Raw genomic sequence first — 19,615 nt, forward strand, 5'->3', positions numbered from 1 at the left:
GGAAACACAACACTATGAAGTGGACCAGTCAGGAGAGACAGAGGAAACACAAAACTATGAAGTGGACCAGTCAGGAGAGACAGAGGAAACACAACACTATGAAGTGGACCAGTCAGGAGAGACAGAGGAAACACAAAACTATGAAGTGGACCAGTCAGGAGAGACAGAGGAAACACAACACTATGAAGTGGACCAGTCAGGAGAGACAGAGGAAACACAAAACTATGAAGTGGACCAGTCAGGAGAGACAGAGGACACTATGAAGTGGACCAGTCAGGAGAGACAGAGGAACACACTATGAAGTGGACCAGTCAGGAGAGACAGAGGATACACACTATGAAGTGGACCAGTCAGGAGAGACAGAGGAAACACAACACTATGAAGTGGACCAGTCAGGAGAGACAGAGGAAACACAAAACTATGAAGTGGACCAGTCAGGAGAGACAGAGGACACTATGAAGTGGACCAGTCAGGAGAGACAGAGGAAACACAAAACTATGAAGTGGACCAGTCAGGAGAGACAGAGGATACACAAAACTATGAAGTGGACCAGTCAGGAGAGACAGAGGAAACACAACACTATGAAGTGGACCAGTCAGGAGAGACAGAGGAAACACAACACTATGAAGTGGACCAGTCAGGAGAGACAGAGGAAACACAACACTATGAAGTGGACCAGTCAGGAGAGACAGAGGAAACACAAACTATGAAGTGGACCAGTCAGGAGAGACAGAGGACACTATGAAGTGGACCAGTCAGGAGAGACAGAGGAAACACAAAACTATGAAGTGGACCAGTCAGGAGAGACAGAGGATACACAAAACTATGAAGTGGACCAGTCAGGAGAGACAGAGGAAACACAACACTATGAAGTGGACCAGTCAGGAGAGACAGAGGAAACACAACACTATGAAGTGGACCAGTCAGGAGAGACAGAGGAAACACAACACTATGAAGTGGACCAGTCAGGAGAGACAGAGGAAACACAACACTATGAAGTGGACCAGTCAGGAGAGACAGAGGAAACACAAAACTATGAAGTGGACCAGTCAGGAGAGACAGAGGACACTATGAAGTGGACCAGTCAGGAGAGACAGAGGAAACACAACACTATGAAGTGGACCAGTCAGGAGAGACAGAGGAAACACAAAACTATGAAGTGGACCAGTCAGGAGAGACAGAGGACACTATGAAGTGGACCAGTCAGGAGAGACAGAGGACAAACACTATGAAGTGGACCAGTCAGGAGAGACAGAGGAAACACAACACTATGAAGTGGACCAGTCAGGAGAGACAGAGGAAACACAACACTATGAAGTGGACCAGTCAGGAGAGACAGAGGACACTATGAAGTGGACCAGTCAGGAGAGACAGAGGACACTATGAAGTGGACCAGTCAGGAGAGACAGAGGAAACACAACACTATGAAGTGGAAGGTCTTGGTCTACAAGCTTGGTTGCGCCACAGGGAGTTTGGTAAAGATAAAGCCCGCCTCTCTAGCCTCCCTCTCTGCCCCTTACATGCTGACCACACATTGCTTCTATTTGTGACGCCGAACGCGATGGTGTGGGGGGACAAAAATGGCGCACGATGGCGGACTTTGGACATGGTGTTAGTGCTGAGCGAAATGTTGGTTATTTTTCGTTTTTTTTTAAACAACTAATTGGCCAATGTTGGTTGAATTATTTGAATTCCATTTTGTTCTGGGTTTTTTCTGTGAGCTTAATGCGCTGCAGTTTCTCTAGTGATAAATCAGATCATCATGCCTGAACTGTGTGATGTAGTATGGAGTTGTAGTTTCCAACAGTTTCTACATAGTTTAGTGCAGAAAATGTGATAATTAACTACAATGACCATAACCCATTGTGCAGCTACTTGTCAGGCCTGTGACAGAAGAATGCGCGATCTAGAGGGAATACATAGAGAGCAGTTTCTTCACGAGGTATCTCTACCTGAAAATACATGATCTAAATGATTGATAGTTGGTATTCAGCAGTCATAAAAGTATGCCTTATTTACTTTGAATAACTATTAAAATAGTGATTTTGTCAGACAGCGTAGACAGCAGCTCTATAGAGATGATGACTTGGAATGAAATAATAAATTCATCAAATAAAACCAATGTAATATACACTATAACTGAAATCTTTTATTAAAGTAATGTGAATAAGTGTTGGTTAATAAGTGATAAGCAGTAATGGACAGTCACTACCATCATGGGTCTTTTATTCATTGTTGTATTCTGTGTTGTTGCAGCATTCAACCCAAAGAATGAATATTGCATTTCATGTTTAAAAATAAAAATCTCAATCGTGATGATTTTTTTATAATCGCACCGAAACGACCTCGAAAAGCACTAATCGCTCAGCACTACTACCCCTAAAACAGCTTTCCTCCCTGACAACTATCTGTCTTCCTTCTTCAACCTCAGGAGCCTGAAAACATTTGTCTTGTCACCAAAAGCCCTCACTAACTTTTACAGATGCACAATTGAGAGCATCCTGTCGGGCTGTATCACCGCCTAGTACGGTAACGGCACCGCCCACAACCGCAGGGCTCTCCAGAAGGTGGTGGGTCTGCACAACGCATCACCGGGGGCAAACGACCTGCCCTCCATGACACCAACACCACCCGATGTCACAGGAAGGCCAAAAAAGATCATCAAGGACAACAACCACCCGAGCCACTTCCTGTTCACCCCGCTTCCATCCAGAAGACGAGACAGATTGTTAAACAGCCACCACTAGCACAGAGAGGCTGCTACCTACATACAGACTTGATATCATTGGCCACTTTAATAAATGGAACACTAATCACTTTAATAATGCCACTTTAAGAATGTTTACATATCTCACATTACTCATCTCATATGTATATACTGTATACTGTATCCTTCACTATCTATTCTTACTATCTATTGCATCTTAGCCACTCTGTCACTGCTCATCCATATATTTTATACTTATATATTCTTATCCCATTCCTTTACTAGATTGTGTGTATTAGGTTTGTTGTGGAATTTGCTAGATATTACCTGTTAGATATTACTGCACTGTCGGATCTAGAAGCCTAAGCATTTCCCTACACTCGCAATAACATCTGCTAACCATGTGTATGTGACCAATACAATTTGATTTGACATGCCGCGGCCCCTCCCACATTTGACAGTGTCCAGATACAAGCACACACAGACAGAGATTTTGCAGACACGTGCACACTGTCTGGTACTAATGCCTCTGGCTCAATCCACATAAATCCTACAGCTATGGGACACTGGGACATTCCTGCCTCTGTGAATCTGGAATTGGGATTGACTATCCCCCTTCGGTGTTGACATTAAGTAACATCAGTTTGTACCACTAGCTGGGGGGGGGGGTGGTCAGCTTTAATATTGCTGATAGATAATGGCTTCTATCAATGTAATTGTCATTATCAATCCCCCATATATATATATATACACACTATACATATATACACAGTTGAAGTTGGAAGTTTACATACACCTCAGCCAAATACATTTAAACTCAGTTTTTCACAATTCCTGACACTTAATCCTAGTAAAAATTCCCTGTCTTAGGATCACCACTTTATTTTAAGAATGTGAAATGTCAGAATAATAGTAGAAAGAATGATTTATTTTAGCTTTTATTTCTTTCATCACATTCCCAGTGGGTCAGAAGTTTACATTCAGTATTTGGTAGCATTGCCTTTAATTTGTTTAACTTGTGTCAAACGTGTCGGGTAGCCTTCCACAAGCTTCCCACAATAAGTTGGGTGAATTTTGGCCCATTCCTCCTGACAGAGCTGGTGTAACTGAGTCAGGTTTGTAGGCCTCCTTGCTCACACACACTTTTTCAGTTCTGCCCACACATTTTCTATTGGATTGAGGTCAAGGCTTTGTGATGGCCAGTCTAATACCTTGACTTTGTTGTCCTTTAGCCATAACTTTGGAAGTATGCTTGGGGTCATTGTCCATTTGGAAGACCCATTTGCAACCAAGCTTTAACTTGCTGACTGATGCCTTGAGATGTTGCTTCAATATATCCACATAATTATTTTCCTCCCTCAAGATGCCATCTATTTTGTGAAGTGCACCAGTCCCTCCTGCAGCAAAGCACCCCCACAACATGACGCTGCCACCCCCGTGCTTCACGGTTGGGATGGTGTTCTTCGGCTTGCAAGCGTCCCCCTTTTTCCTCCAAACATAACAATGTTCATTATGGCCAAACAGTTATATTTTTGTTTCATCAGACCAGAGGACATTTCTCCAAAAAGTACAATCTTTGTCCTCATGTACAGTTGCAAACCGTAGTCTGGCTTTTTTATGGCGGTTTTGGAGCAGTGGCTTCTTCCTTGCTGAGTGGCCTTTCAGGTTATGTCGATATAGGACTCGTTTTACTGTGGATATAAATACTTTTGTACCTGTTTCCTTCAGCATCTTCACAAGGTCCTTTGCTGTTGTTCTGGGATTGATTTGCACTTTTCACACCAAAGTACGTTCATCTCTAGGAGACAGAACGTGTCTCCTTCCTGAGCGGTATGACGGCTGCGTGGTCCCATGGTGTTTATACTTGCGTACTATTGTTTGTACAGATGAATGTGGTACCTTCAGGCGTTTGGAAATTGCTCCCAAGGATGAACCAGACTTGTGGAGGTCTACAATTTTTATTCTGAGGTCTTGGCTGATTTCTTTTGATTTTCCCATGATGTCAAGCAAAGAGGCACTGAGTTTGAAGGTAGGCATTGAAATACATCCACAGGAACACCTCCAATTGACTCAAATGATGTCAATTAGCCGATCAGAAGCTTCTAAAGCCATGACATAAGCTGTTTAAAAAGGCACAGTCAACTTAGTGTATGTAAACTTCTGACCCACTGGAATTGTGATACAGTGAATTATAAGTGAAATAATCTATCTGTAAACAATTGTTGGAAAAATTTGTTGTGTCATGCACAAAGTAGATGTCCTAACCGACTTGCCAAAATTATGGCATTTGTGGAGTGGTTGAAAAACGAGTTTTAATGACTCCAACCTAAATGCATGTAAACGTCTGACTTCAACTGTATGTATTTAGATTTGTATTTAATTTTTAAAAATATATTTCCTGTCTTTATTATTCTCCCCTAACCCTCCCTTTTCAGCCATTCCTGAACCTGCGACCAGAAAGAAGCTACATATGGACAGGACCAAGACAAGTGACCTAATGATTCCACCTCTCCTTTTTCTTCAGCGCTTTGGACTGTAATAGAATCCCTCTGATGTCATCATACAGTCAGAGTGGAGTGCCCTCTTGGAAAAGACATCATGACGCTAAAGGCAGAGTAGGAGGTGTGGGATGGGTTTGAAAAAGACAAACCTCACAGCCATTACAAAACCCCTCAATGGTTTGTCAGCAAGGCTTAGGACCACCCCCCCTCTCTCTCCCTGCCCGCCCCTGCCTTTTCTGCTCTTCTCCAACTTTGTTTAATCTGACACGCTGAACGCATCTGTTGGCGGTTAAGCCGTGGTGTTTGCTAGCTGCCGTCGCCTCTGAAACCCCAGGAAACCCCCTATCTCTGAGAAACACTGGGGAGAGCATCCGACAGGTCTTTTGGTTTTAAGAACCCATCCTCTGTCAGCCTAGGGAGAGGAGGCTCCACAAAGCTGGCAGCCTGGTTTCAATTCAATAATATCAGCGTGAATGCAATAACAAAAAAAGCGGCTAAAATATGTGAAAATGCGAGGCGTTGTCGTTACACGTGTCTGACAGATGATGGGTAACACTGTGAATGAGATAAATCATTTGTTTGAATATGAAACATTTGCCCAAGAAAAGCCAATAGTTGATGGGTTGGTAAAGCCTCAGGTTGAGTGTTTTTTTTAAAATCAAACATCAATATAACTAGTCATTCTACTTTACAAATACAGTTCAATAACATGATCATCAATTTGCTATTGGCAGTGACAGAGAGGGGTTAACAGGTGGGCTGTAATGGGCTGTGACAGAGGGGTTACAGATGGACTGTGACAGTGAGAGGGGTTAAGAGATGGACTGTAATGGGCTGTGACAGAGAGGGGTTTACAGATGGACTGTGACAGTGAGAGGGGTTAAGAGTAGAGGACATTTGTCCCATGTGCTGGTTATGACAGGAGTAACAGAGTAGAGGATATTTGTTCCATGTGCTGGTTATGATCGGAATAACAGAGTAGAGGATATTTGTGCTGGTTATGACAGGAGTAACAGAGTAGAGGACATTTGTCCCATGTGCTGGTTATGATCGGAGTAACAGAGTAGAGGATATTTGTTCCATGTGCTGGTTATGACAGGAGTAACAGAGTAGAGGATATTTGTTCCATGTGCTGGTTATGACAGGAGTAACAGAGTAGAGGACTTTTGTTCCATGTGCTGGTTATGATCGGAATAACAGAGTAGAGGATATATGTGCTGGTTATGGCAGGAGTAACAGAGTAGAGGATATTTGTGCTGGTTATGACAGGAGTAACAGAGTAGAGGATATATGTGCTGGTTATGGCAGGAGTAACAGAGTAGAGGATATTTGTCCCATGTGCTGGTTATGACAGGAGGAACAGAGTAGAGGATATATGTGCTGTTTATGACAGGAGGAACAGAGTAGAGGATATTTGTGCTGTTATGACAGGAGTAACAGAGTAGAGGATATATGTGCTGGTTATGACAGGAGTAACATAGTAGAGGATATATGTGCTGTTTATGACAGGAGTAACAGAGTAGAGGATATATGTGCTGGTTATGACAGGAGTAACAGAGTAGAGGATATATGTGCTGGTTATGACAGGAGGAACAGAGTAGAGGATATATGTGCTGTTTATGACAGGAGGAACAGAGTAGAGGATATATGTGCTGGTTATGACAGGAGTAACAGAGTAGAGGATTTTTGTGCTGGTTATGATGGGAGTAACAGAGTAGAGGATATATGTGCTGGTTATGACAGGAGTAACAGAGTAGAGGATATTTGTCCCATGTGCTGGTTATGACAGGAGTAACAGAGTAGAGGATATTTGTCCCATGTGCTGGTTATGACAGGAGGAACAGAGTAGAGGATATATGTGCTGTTTATGACAGGAGTAACAGAGTAGAGGATATTTGTCCCATGTGCTGGTTATGACAGGAGTAACAGAGTAGAGGATATTTGTCCCATGTGCTGGTTATGACAGGAGGAACAGAGTAGAGGATATATGTGCTGTTTATGACAGGAGTAACAGAGTAGAGGATATTTGTCCCATGTGCTGGTTATGACAGGAGGAACAGAGTAGAGGATATATGTGCTGTTTATGACAGGAGTAACAGAGTAGAGGATATTTGTCCCATGTGCTGGTTATGACAGGAGTAACAGAGAAGAGAATATTTGTCCCATGTGCTGGTTATGACAGGAGTAACAGAGTAGAGGATATTTGTCCCATGTGCTGGTTATGACAGGAGTAACAGAGTAGAGGATATTTGTCCCATGTGCTGGTTATGATCGGAGTAACAGAGTAGAGGATATTTGTGCTGTTATGACAGGAGTAACAGAGTAGAGGATATTTGTGCTGGTTATGACAGAAGTAACAGAGTATCCATGTGAGTGTGAGTATCCATCCAATACACATGTAAAAACTTCACGACTAGAAAAGACAGACTTGGATTCAAATCTCAGTTCTAAAATAGTGCAAGTCCAACTGTGAACAAGGACTGTCTCCTGTACAGAGGACATGTCCCCACTCATGGACATCAGTCAGACCAGGAGGAGACACAACGCTTCCCAAACGGCATCCTATTCCCTATACAGTGTACTACGTTTGACCAGAACCCTATGGGCCCTGGTCAAAAGTAGTACACTAAATAGGGAATATGGTGCCATTTGGAACGTATGCAGTCTCCTCCTGGTCTGAATTAACGCTCATTACCAAAGCCAACGGGCCAGTGGGGGGGTGGCGACAGAGGTTACCATGGCAGATTGTTGTAAACAACAAGATTGATCCTGCTTTCCAGGAAGTGACCTGGTGACCCTGGTCTGACCTGTGGCAACGTGATTGGAGGGGGAGATTTAGTTTCTTTCTCATGCCGTACCTACGTCCTCCGACTGAAACCTAACCGGCGGTAAACGACTGCTTGACTAATTCAAAACAGAGAGAGACCCAACTTAGAAAACTATTAAGGTATAAACAGCATTTCATAGCATCCCCAGATGTTTAACCTTAATGTACATTAAAGTCAAAAACGGTCTCTATTTTTATTTATTTATAATGCCTTGGAAGGCTGGACCAACGTGTTGTCTGTGGGCTCCAAAGGACAGAATGGAGAGCAGGGTCGGCCTGTGTGGGGTGGGGGGAGCAGGGTCGGGCCCGCGTGGGGTGGGGGAGCAGGGTCGGGCCCGCGTGGGGTGGGGGGAGCAGGGTCGGGCCAGTGTGGGGTGGGGGGGAGCAGGGTCGGGCCAGTGTGGGGGGGGGAGAGCAGGGTCGGGCCAGTGTGGGGGGGAGCAGGGTTGGCCCGTGTGGGGTGGGGGGAGCAGGGTCGGGCCAGTGTGGGGTTGGGGGAGCAGGGTCGGGCCAGTGTGGGGTTGGGGAGCAGGGTCGGGCCAGTGTGGGGTGGGGGGGAGCAGGGTCGGGCCAGTGTGGGGTGGGGGAGCAGGGTCGGGCCAGTGTGGGGTGGGGGGAGCAGGGTCGGACCAGTGTGGGGTGGGGGAGCAGGGTCGGGCCAGTGTGGGGTTGGGGTGGGGGGAGCAGGGTCGAGCCAGTGTGGGGTTGGGGTGGGGGAGCAGGGTCGGGCCAGTGTGGGGTTGGGGTGGGGGGAGCAGGGTCGGGCCCGTGTGGGGTGGGGGGAGTAGGGTCGGGCCTGTGTGGGGTGGGGGGAGTAGGGTTGGGCCCGTGTGGGGTGGGGGGAGTAGGGTCGGGCCAGTGTGGGGAAGGGGGGGTGGGGTAGAGAGTATTTACCGAGCTGTACGTCAGTGGTGAAGCGGAGCTTGTGGATCATGCTGATCTTGAAGGACTTGTAGCGGTGGCTACTCAGCATGTCCTGCACCGTGGTGATGTCCATGGGAGGATCCTCCTCTGAACTGTCCTCTCCTCTGGAGCCTGACAGAGAGAATGGAGAGACAAACAGGGGGTGGGAGAGAGCGAGAAACGGGGGTGGGTAGAGAGAGAGATAAACGGGGCGGGAGAGAGAGAGAGAAACGGGGCGGGGGAGAGAGAGAGAAACGGGGCGGGGGAGAGAGAGAGAAACGGGGCAGGGGAGAGAGAGAGAGAGAAACGGGCGGGGTAGAGAGAGAGAAACGGGGCAGGGGAGAGAGAGAGAAACGGGGCAGGGGTAGAGAGAGAGAGAAACGGGGCGGGGTAGAGAGAGAGAGAAACGGGGCGGGGAGAGAGAGAGAAACGGAGCAGGGGAGAGAGAGAGAAACGGGGCGGGGAGAGAGAGAGAAACGGGGCAGGGGAGAGAGAGAGAAACGGGGCAGGGGAGAGAGAAACGGGGCAGGGGAGAGAGAGAGAAACGGGGCAGGGGAGAGAGAGAGAGAAACGGGGCAGGGGAGAGAGAGAGAGAGAAACGGGGCGGGGTAGAGAGAGAGAAACGGGGCAGGGGTAGAGAGAGAGAGAAACGGGGCGGGGAGAGAGAGAGAAACGGGGCGGGGAGAGAGAGAGAAACGGGGCAGGGGAGAGAGAGAGAAACGGGGCAGGGGAGAGAGAGAAACGGGGCAGGGGAGAGAGAGAGAAACGGGGCAGGGGAGAGAGAGAGAAACGGGGCAGGGGAGAGAGAGAGAAACGGGGCAGGGGAGAGAGAGAGAAACGGGGCAGGGGAGAGAGAGAGAGAAACGGGGCAGGGGAGAGAGAGAGAGAAACGGGGCAGGGGAGAGAGAGAGAGAGAAACGGGCGGGGTAGAGAGAGAGAGAAACGGGGCAGGGGAGAGAGAGAGAAACGGGGCGGGGGAGAGAGAGAGAGAGGGGGTCGGAGAGAGGGGGGTCGGAGAGAGAGAGGGGGTCGGAGAGAGAGAGAGAGAAACGGGGCGGGGAGAGAGAGAGAGAAACGGGCGGGGAGAGAGAGAGAGAAACGGGGCAGGGGAGAGAGAGAGAGAAACGGGGCGGGGAGAGAGAGAGAGAAACGGGATAGAGGAGAGAGAGAAAGAGGGGGTCGGAGAGAGAGAGAGAGAGAGAGAGAGAAAGAGGGTAAGAGACAGGAGGAGAGAGGGAGAGGGTCGGAGAGAGGGAGAGGGTCGGAGAGAGAGAGGGAAAGAGGTGGTCGGAAAGAGGGAGAGGGGGTCGAGAGAGAGAGAGAGAGAGGGGTCGGAGAGAGGGGGTCGAGAGAGAGGGGGTCGGAGAGAGAGAGAGAGGGGGTCGGTGAGAGAGAGAGAGAGGGGGTCGGAGAGAGAGAGGAGGTCGGAGAGAGAGAGAGAGGGGGTCGGAGAGAGAGAGAGGGGGTCGGAGAGAGAGAGAGAGGGGGTCGGAGAGAGAGAGGGGGTCGGAGAGAGAGGGGGGTCGGAGAGAGGGGGTCGGAGAGAGAGAGAGGGGGTCGGAGAGAGGGGGTCGGAGAGAGAGAGAGAGAGGGGGTCGGAGAGAGAGAGAGAGAGGGGTCGGAGAGAGAGAGAGAGGGGTCGGAGAGAGAGAGAGGGGGTCGGAGAGAGAGAGAGAGAGAGGGGGCGGAGAGAGAGAGAGAGAGAGGGGGTCGGAGAGAGGGGGTCGGAGAGAGAGAGAGAGGGTCGAGAGAGAGAGAGAGGGGGTCGAGAGAGAGAGAGAGGGGGTCGGAGAGAGAGAGGGGGTCGGAGAGAGAGAGAGAGGGTCGAGAGAGAGAGAGAGGGGGTCGAGAGAGAGAGAGAGGGGGTCGGAGAGAGAGAGAGAGGGGGTCGGAGAGAGAGAGAGGGGGTCGGAGAGAGAGAGAGAGGGGGTCGGAGAGAGGGGGTCGGAGAGAGAGAGAGAGAGGGGTCGAGAGAGAGGGGGTCGGAGAGAGGGGTCGAGAGAGAGAGGGGGTCGAGAGAGAGAGGGGGTCGGAGAGAGAGAGAGAGGGGGGTCGGAGAGAGAGAGAAACGGGTGGGAGAGAGAGAGAGAGGGGGTCGGAGAGAGAGAGAGGGGGTCGGAGAGAGAGAGAGAGAGGGGGTCGGAGAGAGAGAGGGGGTCCGAGAGAGAGAGAGAGGGGGTCGGAGAGAGAGAGGGGGTCCGAGAGAGAGAGAGAGGGGGTCGGAGAGAGGGGGTCGAGAGAGAGAGGGAGTCGAGAGAGAGAGGGGTCGGAGAGAGAGAGAGAGAGGGGGTCGGAGAGAGGGGGTCGAGAGAGAGAGAGAGGGGGTCGGAGAGAGAGAGAGAGGGGGTCGGAGAGAGAGAGAGAGGGGGTCGGAGAGAGGGGGTCGAGAGAGAGAGGGGGGTCGGAGAGAGAGAGAAACGGGGTGGGAGAGAGAGAGAGAGGGGGTCGAGAGAGAGAGAGAGAGAGAGAGAGAGAGAGAGAGGGGGGTCGGAGAGAGGGGGTCGAGAGAGAGGGGGTCGAGAGAGAGAGAGAGAGGGGGTCGGAGAGAGAGAGAGAGGGGGCCGGAGAGAGAGAGAGGGGTCGGAGAGAGAGAGAGGGGGGTCGGAGAGAGAGAGAGAGGGGGTCGGAGAAAGAGAGAGAGAGGGGGTCGGAGAGAGAGAGAGAGGGGGTCGGAGAGAGAGAGAGAGGGGGTCGGAGAGAGGGGGTCAAGAGAGAGAGAAACGGGGTGGGAGAGAGAGAGAGAGGGGGTCGAAGAGAGAGAGAGAGGGGGTTGGAGAGAGAGAGAGAGGGGGTCGGAGAGAGAGAGAGAGAGAGGGGGTCGGAGAGAGAGAGAGAGAGGGGGTAGAGAGAGAGAGAGGGGGTCGAAGAGAGAGAGGGGGTCGGAGTGAGAGAGAGAGGGGGTCGGAGAGAGAGAGAGAGAGAGAGGGGGTCGGAGAGAGAGAGAGAGGGGTCGGAGAGAGAGAGAGGGAGTCGGAGAGAGAGAGAGAGAGAGAGAGAGAGAGAGAGAGAGGGTCGGAGAGAGAGAGAAAGAGGGGTCAGAGAGAAAGAGGGGGTCGGAGAGAGAGAGAAAGAGGGGTCAGAGAGAAAGAGGGGGTCGGAGAGAGAGAAAGAGAGAGAGAAAGAGAGAGAAAGAGGGGTCGGAGAGAGAGAGAGAGAGAGAGAGAAAGAGAGAGAAAGAGGGGGTCGGAGGGAGAGAGAGAAAGAGGGGGTCGGAGAGAGAGAGAGAGAGAGAGAGAGAGAGAGAGAGGGGTCGAAGAGAGAGAGAGAGGGGGTCGGAGAGAGAGAGAGAGGGGGTCAGAGAGAGAGAGAGAGAGAGAGGGGTCGGAGAGAGAGAGAGAGAGAGGGGGTCGGAGAGAGAGAGAGGGGGTCGGAGAGAGAGAGAGAGGGGGTCGGACAGAGAGAGAGAGGGAGTCGGAGAGAGAGAGAGAGAGAGAGAGAGAGAGAGAGAGAGAGAGGGGGGGTCGGAGAGAGAGAGAGCGAGGGGGGGTCAGAGAGAGACAGGGGGTCGGAGAGAGAGAGAAAGAGGGGTCAGAGAGAAAGAGGGGGTCGGAGAGAGAGAAAGAGAGAGAGAAAGAGGGGGTTGGAGGGAGAGAGAGAGAAAGAGAGAGAAAGAGGGGGTCGGAGGGATAGAGAGAAAGAGGGGGTCGGAGAGAGAGAGAGAGAGAGAAAGAGGGGGTTGGAGAGAGAGAGAAAGAGGGAGAGGGTAAGAGAGAGGAGGAGAGAGGGAGAGGGTCGGAGAGAGGGAGAGGGGGTCGGAGAGAGGGAGAGGGGGGTCGGAGAGAGGGAGGGGGTAAGAGAGAGGAGGAGGAGGAGGAGAAAAACCAGAGACGGAGACTACTTTCAAAACCAAGAGTAGATGAAACCTTGCATTGAAGAAAAAGTTAAGCACAGACTATAAAAATATGTTCAGATGAGAGATATTCAGGCCATTAGTGGTATTGACTCGACCCAGGAGGATCCTCTGTGTAGGGTGAAGTTGCCCCTAGATGCTGATCTTGGGTCAGTTTTTGAATTTCTGTCACTAATTGTTAAGAGCTACGGTTGGGGCAAGATGAAGCTGCTCCTAGATCACACCGACGCAGAATACTCACTGTTTTCCCTGACCAGGCAGAACTCTAGGGTGCTCTGGCTCTCCAGGCTACAGTCCAGATCCACGGGCACGTTGGGCTCTGTCTGCCTCTCCAGACGGTACATGGGACCTGCGGCACAGCGAGCACTGGGTCAAACGCAATGCAACAACTGACTCCACAGAGACCCATGGATTACCATATACAGTCGACTGCTAGGGTTATCTATACACCGGCTTTTTAACGAGGAAGTAGAAATAACGGACAATACTTTTAACATCTTTTAAAGTTTAGAATAGTTTGTTTTGTGTACGTGCGTTTGTTCGACGTAGACAAAAAGAACCGAGCCAAGACATGGGGAAACAGGGGAGAAAGGGATGAGGGCAGGTAGACAGAGGAACAGGAGTTGGAGTTAGAGGAATTAGCGGGGACAAGCAACAGAGATGCTCTTTGGCTCCCGCCACACTCGTCAAGACCAAGACCACAGGGTCACAGCTCCTCTTCCTCTACCCACCCAGGGCACTCCTTTGGTTCAAACAAAAGGCTACATTCATTCAGTCTCTCCCTCCCTCCCCCTCTCTCTCCCCCTCCCAACCCCCCCCTCCCTCTCCTCCCCCATGTCTCCCCCCCTCTCCCCCTCCCCCTCTCCCTCCCTCCCTCCCCTCCTCTCCTCTCCCATGTCTCCCCCCCTCTCCCTCTCCCCTCCCTCCCCTCCTCTCCTCCCCCATGTCTCCCTCCCTCTCCCCCTTCCTGTCCCTCCCTCCCTCCCTCCCAGGCATGTCAAGGTCAGCGCTCCACCGCCGTATTTAGACGACCGTAACCGGGAGCCCAATTAGATTCACAAACCTTTTCTTTTCTTTGTGGCGACTCCGAGCTTCCATAATGGGGACCCATTTTTAGGTGACCTCTTTGGGCTCAGGAGATGCAATTATATCCCCTCGGGAAAACGACCAACAAAGAAATAAAGTCCAACTGTACAGCGGTAACAGAAGAAACGATACTAGATGAGGGACAGGAAGTTGACGTCTGCTACTCCTGCTTTGCTGTTACTCTTTAGAGTTTGACTGGGCTGGCTCTCTTCAGCGCAGGCATGCAAGAGCAGAACATTTTACATTTACAGACGGAACAGTACACATTGGATAAAGCACACGCGGAAAATGTCCACTGAAGTTAGGTGACAGTTTGCATTCTGTCTGCAAGGCCCCCCCCCCCCAAAAAAAAACGCACTCAACCAGTGATCAGTCAAGCGGTTGATTTGCTCGGGAAAGAATTCATTTATGATATGTAGATGTGGTGATATCATAGCTTTTTAACAAAAACCAGAGAGTCTTTAAAAGAAGTATAAGCGGTCAAAGAGAGATTGAATTAACAAGTAACTGGTGATGTGGACCAGGCACATCATATTATATCTAAAGATATCATTTTAATCAAATTTGTCCTTCTGAATCAATACATGTTGCTTCTGAAAGATGGGACAGGATGTAGATATTTCGGGTGGTATCTCTATCTGAAAGCCCCTCGCCGCCCAACCACCCAGCAATGTTCCCATGTTATGTAAGGTGGCCTAAAGAAAAAATAATAATCCACCATGAAGAGGGGGTGGAATGCATTTCCAATTCTTCTCTTGCTTTCTTTCTAACACAAAAAAAAGAGGGAAAAAAATCCTTAATAAAAGCAAGAAAAGTCTACGTATGGCAAAAGACTTTGGGCAATATTTACCCTTTCTCAAATACCGCGGGTTTCCAAAATGTCACCCGAGCCTCAGCGAGCCATCAAAAGAATATGCCTCGAAGTCCTGGAGCGTATCGTGCGTTCACAAGGTAAACAAACATGCTAAGAACGTGCTAAAACCAGCTGTATCGCACAGTGGTAGGTCAAATATTGTAATGTTATCCTAATAATTTGCTCTAATCACCGTTTGACTGAGGGTAGCGAAATCTTCGCTACGACTTTGAATTGGGTGTAAAATACGCTAGAAGGTGCAGGAGAATTCTACCTCAGTGTCTTCGGTAGAGGCCGCGAACCTCGAGGGGGGGGTCACTGCTTAGATGTGGAGTCGGAGGGAGGGCGAAAGAGTGTGACTAATGGTGAACACGGAAAATGACCTTTTCGATTCCTGCCTGACGCGGAGCACGATGGTGAGCGGCTGGGGCGAGCCTTGATAAAGGACATGACGTGAGCACCAAGGATAAAAACCATATGCTGAGAGGAAAAGATGCCCTGCCTTGGTGTGTGTGTGTATAATACATTTGTTACTGGGTGAATGTGTGTGTGTGTGTATATAATATGTTTGTTACTGGGTGAATGTGTGTGTGTGTGTGTGTGTGTGTGTGTGTAACATGTTTGTTACTGGGTGAATGTGTGTGTGTGTATATAATATGTTTGTTACTGGGTGAATGTGTGTGTGTATAATACGTTTGTTACTGGGTGAATGTGTGTGTGTGTGTGTGTGTGTATAATACGTTTGTTACTGGGTGAATGTGTGTGTGAAGGGACCGTGTAGGTGTGAGCTAATTGTGCAGTTCATAAGAGTAAAACCAACTCATACAACTAAACTGAAGCGATGACAAACAGAACGCTGGAAAGAATACTGGGTGCGTCTAACATCTGATTGGTTAACGAGACCGGCTCCATAAGGCCAACTGCCAATCATGTAGTTAACTGTTTACAAGACTTTTCTAACATCTGATTGGTTAACGAGACCGGCTCCATAAGGCCAACTGCCAATCATGTAGTTAACTGTTTACAAGACTTTTCCATACATTCATTCATTGCTCACATACAAAAATGAGCACCAAAAAAATCTAAATAAAGTAAAAAGTGACACCTTTTGCCTTTCGTGAACTAACAGTCACACTTCACTTTTTCCTATTAGCTGATGAGCTATTTTATTGAGGAAAAATATAGTTAGTATAACTGAGGTGTGGTTGTCTCACCTGGCTATCTTCAGATGAATGAACCAACCGTAAGCAGCTCTGGATTAAAGCATCTGCTTAATGACTAACATGTAGAAACATACAAACATACAACAAAAACATGGACACACAGTTGACTCGCAAACACAAATAGATACACCTACTCACGTTAGACAAAGGCAAGGTGCGCACACACACACACACACACACACACACACACACACACACACACACACACACACACACACACACACACACACACACACACACACACACACACACACACACACACACACACCACCTCCCCCCGAGCTTCAGACCTCATCTGCAGTTCAGACACACGCGTCGTCCTAGGCCCAGCCATCACCTCCTCCCCAAATGTCACCACAGTTTGCTCGATAATGTGCTCGAGCCCCATTCAATACCCCCTTATCTTCTGGCACAGACCCACCCGTTTTATATTCCTCCCCCCCCCACCCCACCTTCACACACCACGTCATATTTCATAGCATTTAGAGCATCCACGTCGGGCCATTTCATTCAGTTTACCCTTTTATACATGTCGGTTTGCTGGGTGATTTTGTTTCTTCATGTGATATTTTGGGGTACGTTTGAGTGTTTCGAATGTCCTTATGGACTGGGGCCCATCTGATTATAAGCACATTTAGTGGAGGGGAGAGGGGAAAGGAGAGAGGGGAGAGGAGAGAGGGGAGTGGAGAGAGGGGAGAGGAGAGAGGGGAAAGGAGAGAGGGGAAAGGAGAGAGGGGAAAGGAGAGAGGGGAGAGGAGAGAGGGGAGAGGGGAGAGGAGAGAGGAGGGGAGAGGAGAGAGGAGGGAGAGGGGAGAGGGGAGTGGAGAGAGGGGAGAGGAGAGAGGGGAGAGGAGAGAGGGGAGAGGAGAGAGGGAAGAGGAGAGAGGGGAGTGGAGAGAGGGGAGAGGAGAGAGGGGAAAGGAGAGAGGGGAGAGGAGAGAGGGGAGTGGAGAGAGGAGAGAGGGGAAAGGAGCAAGGGAAGAGAGGAGAGAGGGGAGTGGAGAGAGGGGAGTGGAGAGAGGGCTGTCGGTGATAAGCGCTCTGCCCTTAAGGAAGGAGAGGTCGTGTCACCTTGCAGAGTACCGAGATGAATTTCATACATAAAATGGCCGCATGGCTACATTCAATTGGATCCCGGGTCTGTCTAGACGAATTCTTAACAGCACGTTATGATGAAGTATGTTTGGTTCCTGGCAATTCTTCACTGTTGCTGTTCGTTTGACCTAACGGGTGTTTGGTAGAACTGGGATTAACACGATCAGTCAAGGAGAGCACATTTATGTTAAGCTCCAGCTATAGAAAAAATGAATAGAAAAACACTACTATACAAAATGGCCAATACCAGTATTTCTTGGAGCAAACTCAGACCGTAGATCCCATTCTATACGGAAACCACTGGAGGTAAAAATTATCATTCAAGCACAGCAAGATGGCGAGACCTTGAACTCTTATTGTGAAAAGAAAGCAAAGGAGAGATTGAAAGAGAGCATGAGAGACAAAGAAGATTGGAAAAGAGTCTCACTCTAGTGAGTAAATAAATAATCAATACTCATCTAAATGTAAATGAGAGTAGCCCTCTGTTGAAGGTGTGTATGAGAGAGAGAGAGAGACAGAGAGAGAGAGAGAGAGAGAGAGAGAGAGAGAGAGAGAGAGAGAGAGAGAGAGAGAAAGAGAGAGAGAGATAGAGAGAGAGAGAGAGGTGGTGTTTGGGGTTATCAACCAGACCATTTTCCACAGACACTGGGGCCACAACCTAATCACCATCACTCAGGTTCCTGGACTGCAAAATGGATCTAGAAATAAATCCAAAGCATCACCATGCTAGCCAGGCCAGGCAAGGAGGCCACGCTTCACTGGACTCAAAGGGTTCTCTCTGAGATTTGGTGGGTGTCTGTATAGACGTATGGCAGCTTTGGTAATGGCACCAGATAGAGCAGGTACTGAGTGAAAATGAATAGGGGATCGGGACTAAGCCCTATGGTACTCCATTGTATCTCTTTACAGAAGAGGCATACTTCGACCTTTGACCCCTGTCTGTTTGCAGATTGCTTGTGTTGGAATTCCCCATGAAAAGGATCAGAAGTGACACTGCTCAGGGAAGATGACGCAAATGTTGACGTCTCAGGCAAGGTTACTCATCCCGGCGAGTGTAGTTCACCCAAACACACCGCCGCAACACTACAAACATTTTAGTCTAACATGAACATTTAGAGAGAACAATAAAAAAAAAAATAATAATAATAATAATAATAATAATTTGGGCAGACTGACTGGAAAAAAATAAACCACAAGGGTGCGAGTGCCTGTTTTTGTGAGAACATCTGTGGATGACTATACTGCTGAGAGGATCACAGTGGTTTTCCTCAAACTTCTTAAAAACAAGAGAAAAAAAGGCCATAGAGACAAGGTGGTAGGTTGAGTTGACACCTGTCAGGAGGATGGGAAATGTTCCACGTTCACCACAAGTGTTCAATCCTTCACGTTGTCATCTCAGACCAAGACTCTGGGATGCCCCCATGAAGCAAGTACACAAACACATGTAGAGAAGACATGTAGCTAAAGTTGACAGGGAACACTTAAAAGAGGACATGTGCTCAAAAGTATCTAGATACAGTATAACTTCAAGCTATACAGTATATCCTAGAAGATATGGTGTGTCTGACCAATAGAGAGCCAGAGTGTTGGTGTGTCTGACCAATAGAGAGCCAGAGTGTTGGTGTGTCTGACCAACAGAGAGCCAGAGTGTTGGTGTGTCTGACCAACAGAGAGCCAGAGTGTTGGTGTGTCTGACCAACAGAGAGCCAGAGTGTTGGTGTGTCTGACCAACAGAGAGCCAGAGTGTTGGTGTGTCTGACCAACAGAGAGCCAGAGTGTTGGTGTGTCTGACCAACAGAGAGCCAGAGTGTTGGTGTGGCTGACCAATAGAGAGCCAGAGTGTTGGTGTGTCTGACCAATAGAGAGCCAGAGTGTTGGTGTGTCTGACCAATAGAGAGCCAGAGTGTCTGACCAATAGAGAGCCAGAGTGTTGGTGTGTCTGACCAACAGAGAGCCAGAGTGTTGGTGTGTCTGACCAACAGAGAGCCAGAGTGTTGGTGTGTCTGACCAACAGAGAGCCAGAGTGTTGGTGTGTCTGACCAACAGAGAGCCAGAGTGTTGGTGTGTCTGACCAATAGAGAGCCAGAGTGTTGGTGTGTCTGACCAACAGAGAGCCAGAGTGTTGGTGTGTCTGACCAACAGAGAGCCAGAGTGTTGGTGTGTCTGAGTGTGGTATAGTGTCCGCTGAGCTCACTGTTATTGTAATGATTATCTGTTATTATCGTTAATCGCTGGCACATTATACAGTCAGTGTCGTATTACCCACAAGGAGGAAGATTCTCCGTTAAAATGGCTGCCTTGCTGGGCATAGCTAGACATTCAGAAATACTCTGTGTCTTCCCTTTCCATTGTGCAATCCTTCGCACTTAACCTATTCAATTCTCAGAGGAACTGGCAACCCTCTGGTTCTATTCACAGGCAGCTCTCACCTGAAATGAGAGCTAAAAGTGACACATTTGAAGACGTAAAAGGCAAAATCTGGAAACGTTACAGGGATAATGGCCCCCACTCAGTAGCTGTGGAAGAGCTCCCCTGCTGCTGGAAGGTTGGGGCGCTAGTGATGCAGTTTA

At 48.9% G+C, this 19,615-nt stretch overlaps 1 protein-coding gene across 4 annotated transcripts in view; it reads right to left on the bottom strand.

Moving 5' to 3' along the window:
• Positions 1-19,615, bottom strand: part of mapkap1 (MAPK associated protein 1) — a 138,290-nt gene that overhangs the window by 52,705 nt on the left and 65,970 nt on the right. For all 4 annotated transcript variants that reach the window (XM_045687062.1, XM_045687030.1, XM_045687004.1 and 1 more), the window contains 2 exon segments: positions 13,030-13,137; positions 8,930-9,070 (listed from right to left, as the gene is read on the bottom strand). In XM_045687062.1, the coding sequence (XP_045543018.1) occupies positions 8,930-9,070; positions 13,030-13,137 (249 nt within the window).

This window comes from Salmo salar, chromosome ssa01 (assembly GCF_905237065.1).
Source record: "Salmo salar chromosome ssa01, Ssal_v3.1, whole genome shotgun sequence".
NCBI classification, from domain to species: Eukaryota; Metazoa; Chordata; class Actinopteri; order Salmoniformes; family Salmonidae; genus Salmo; species Salmo salar.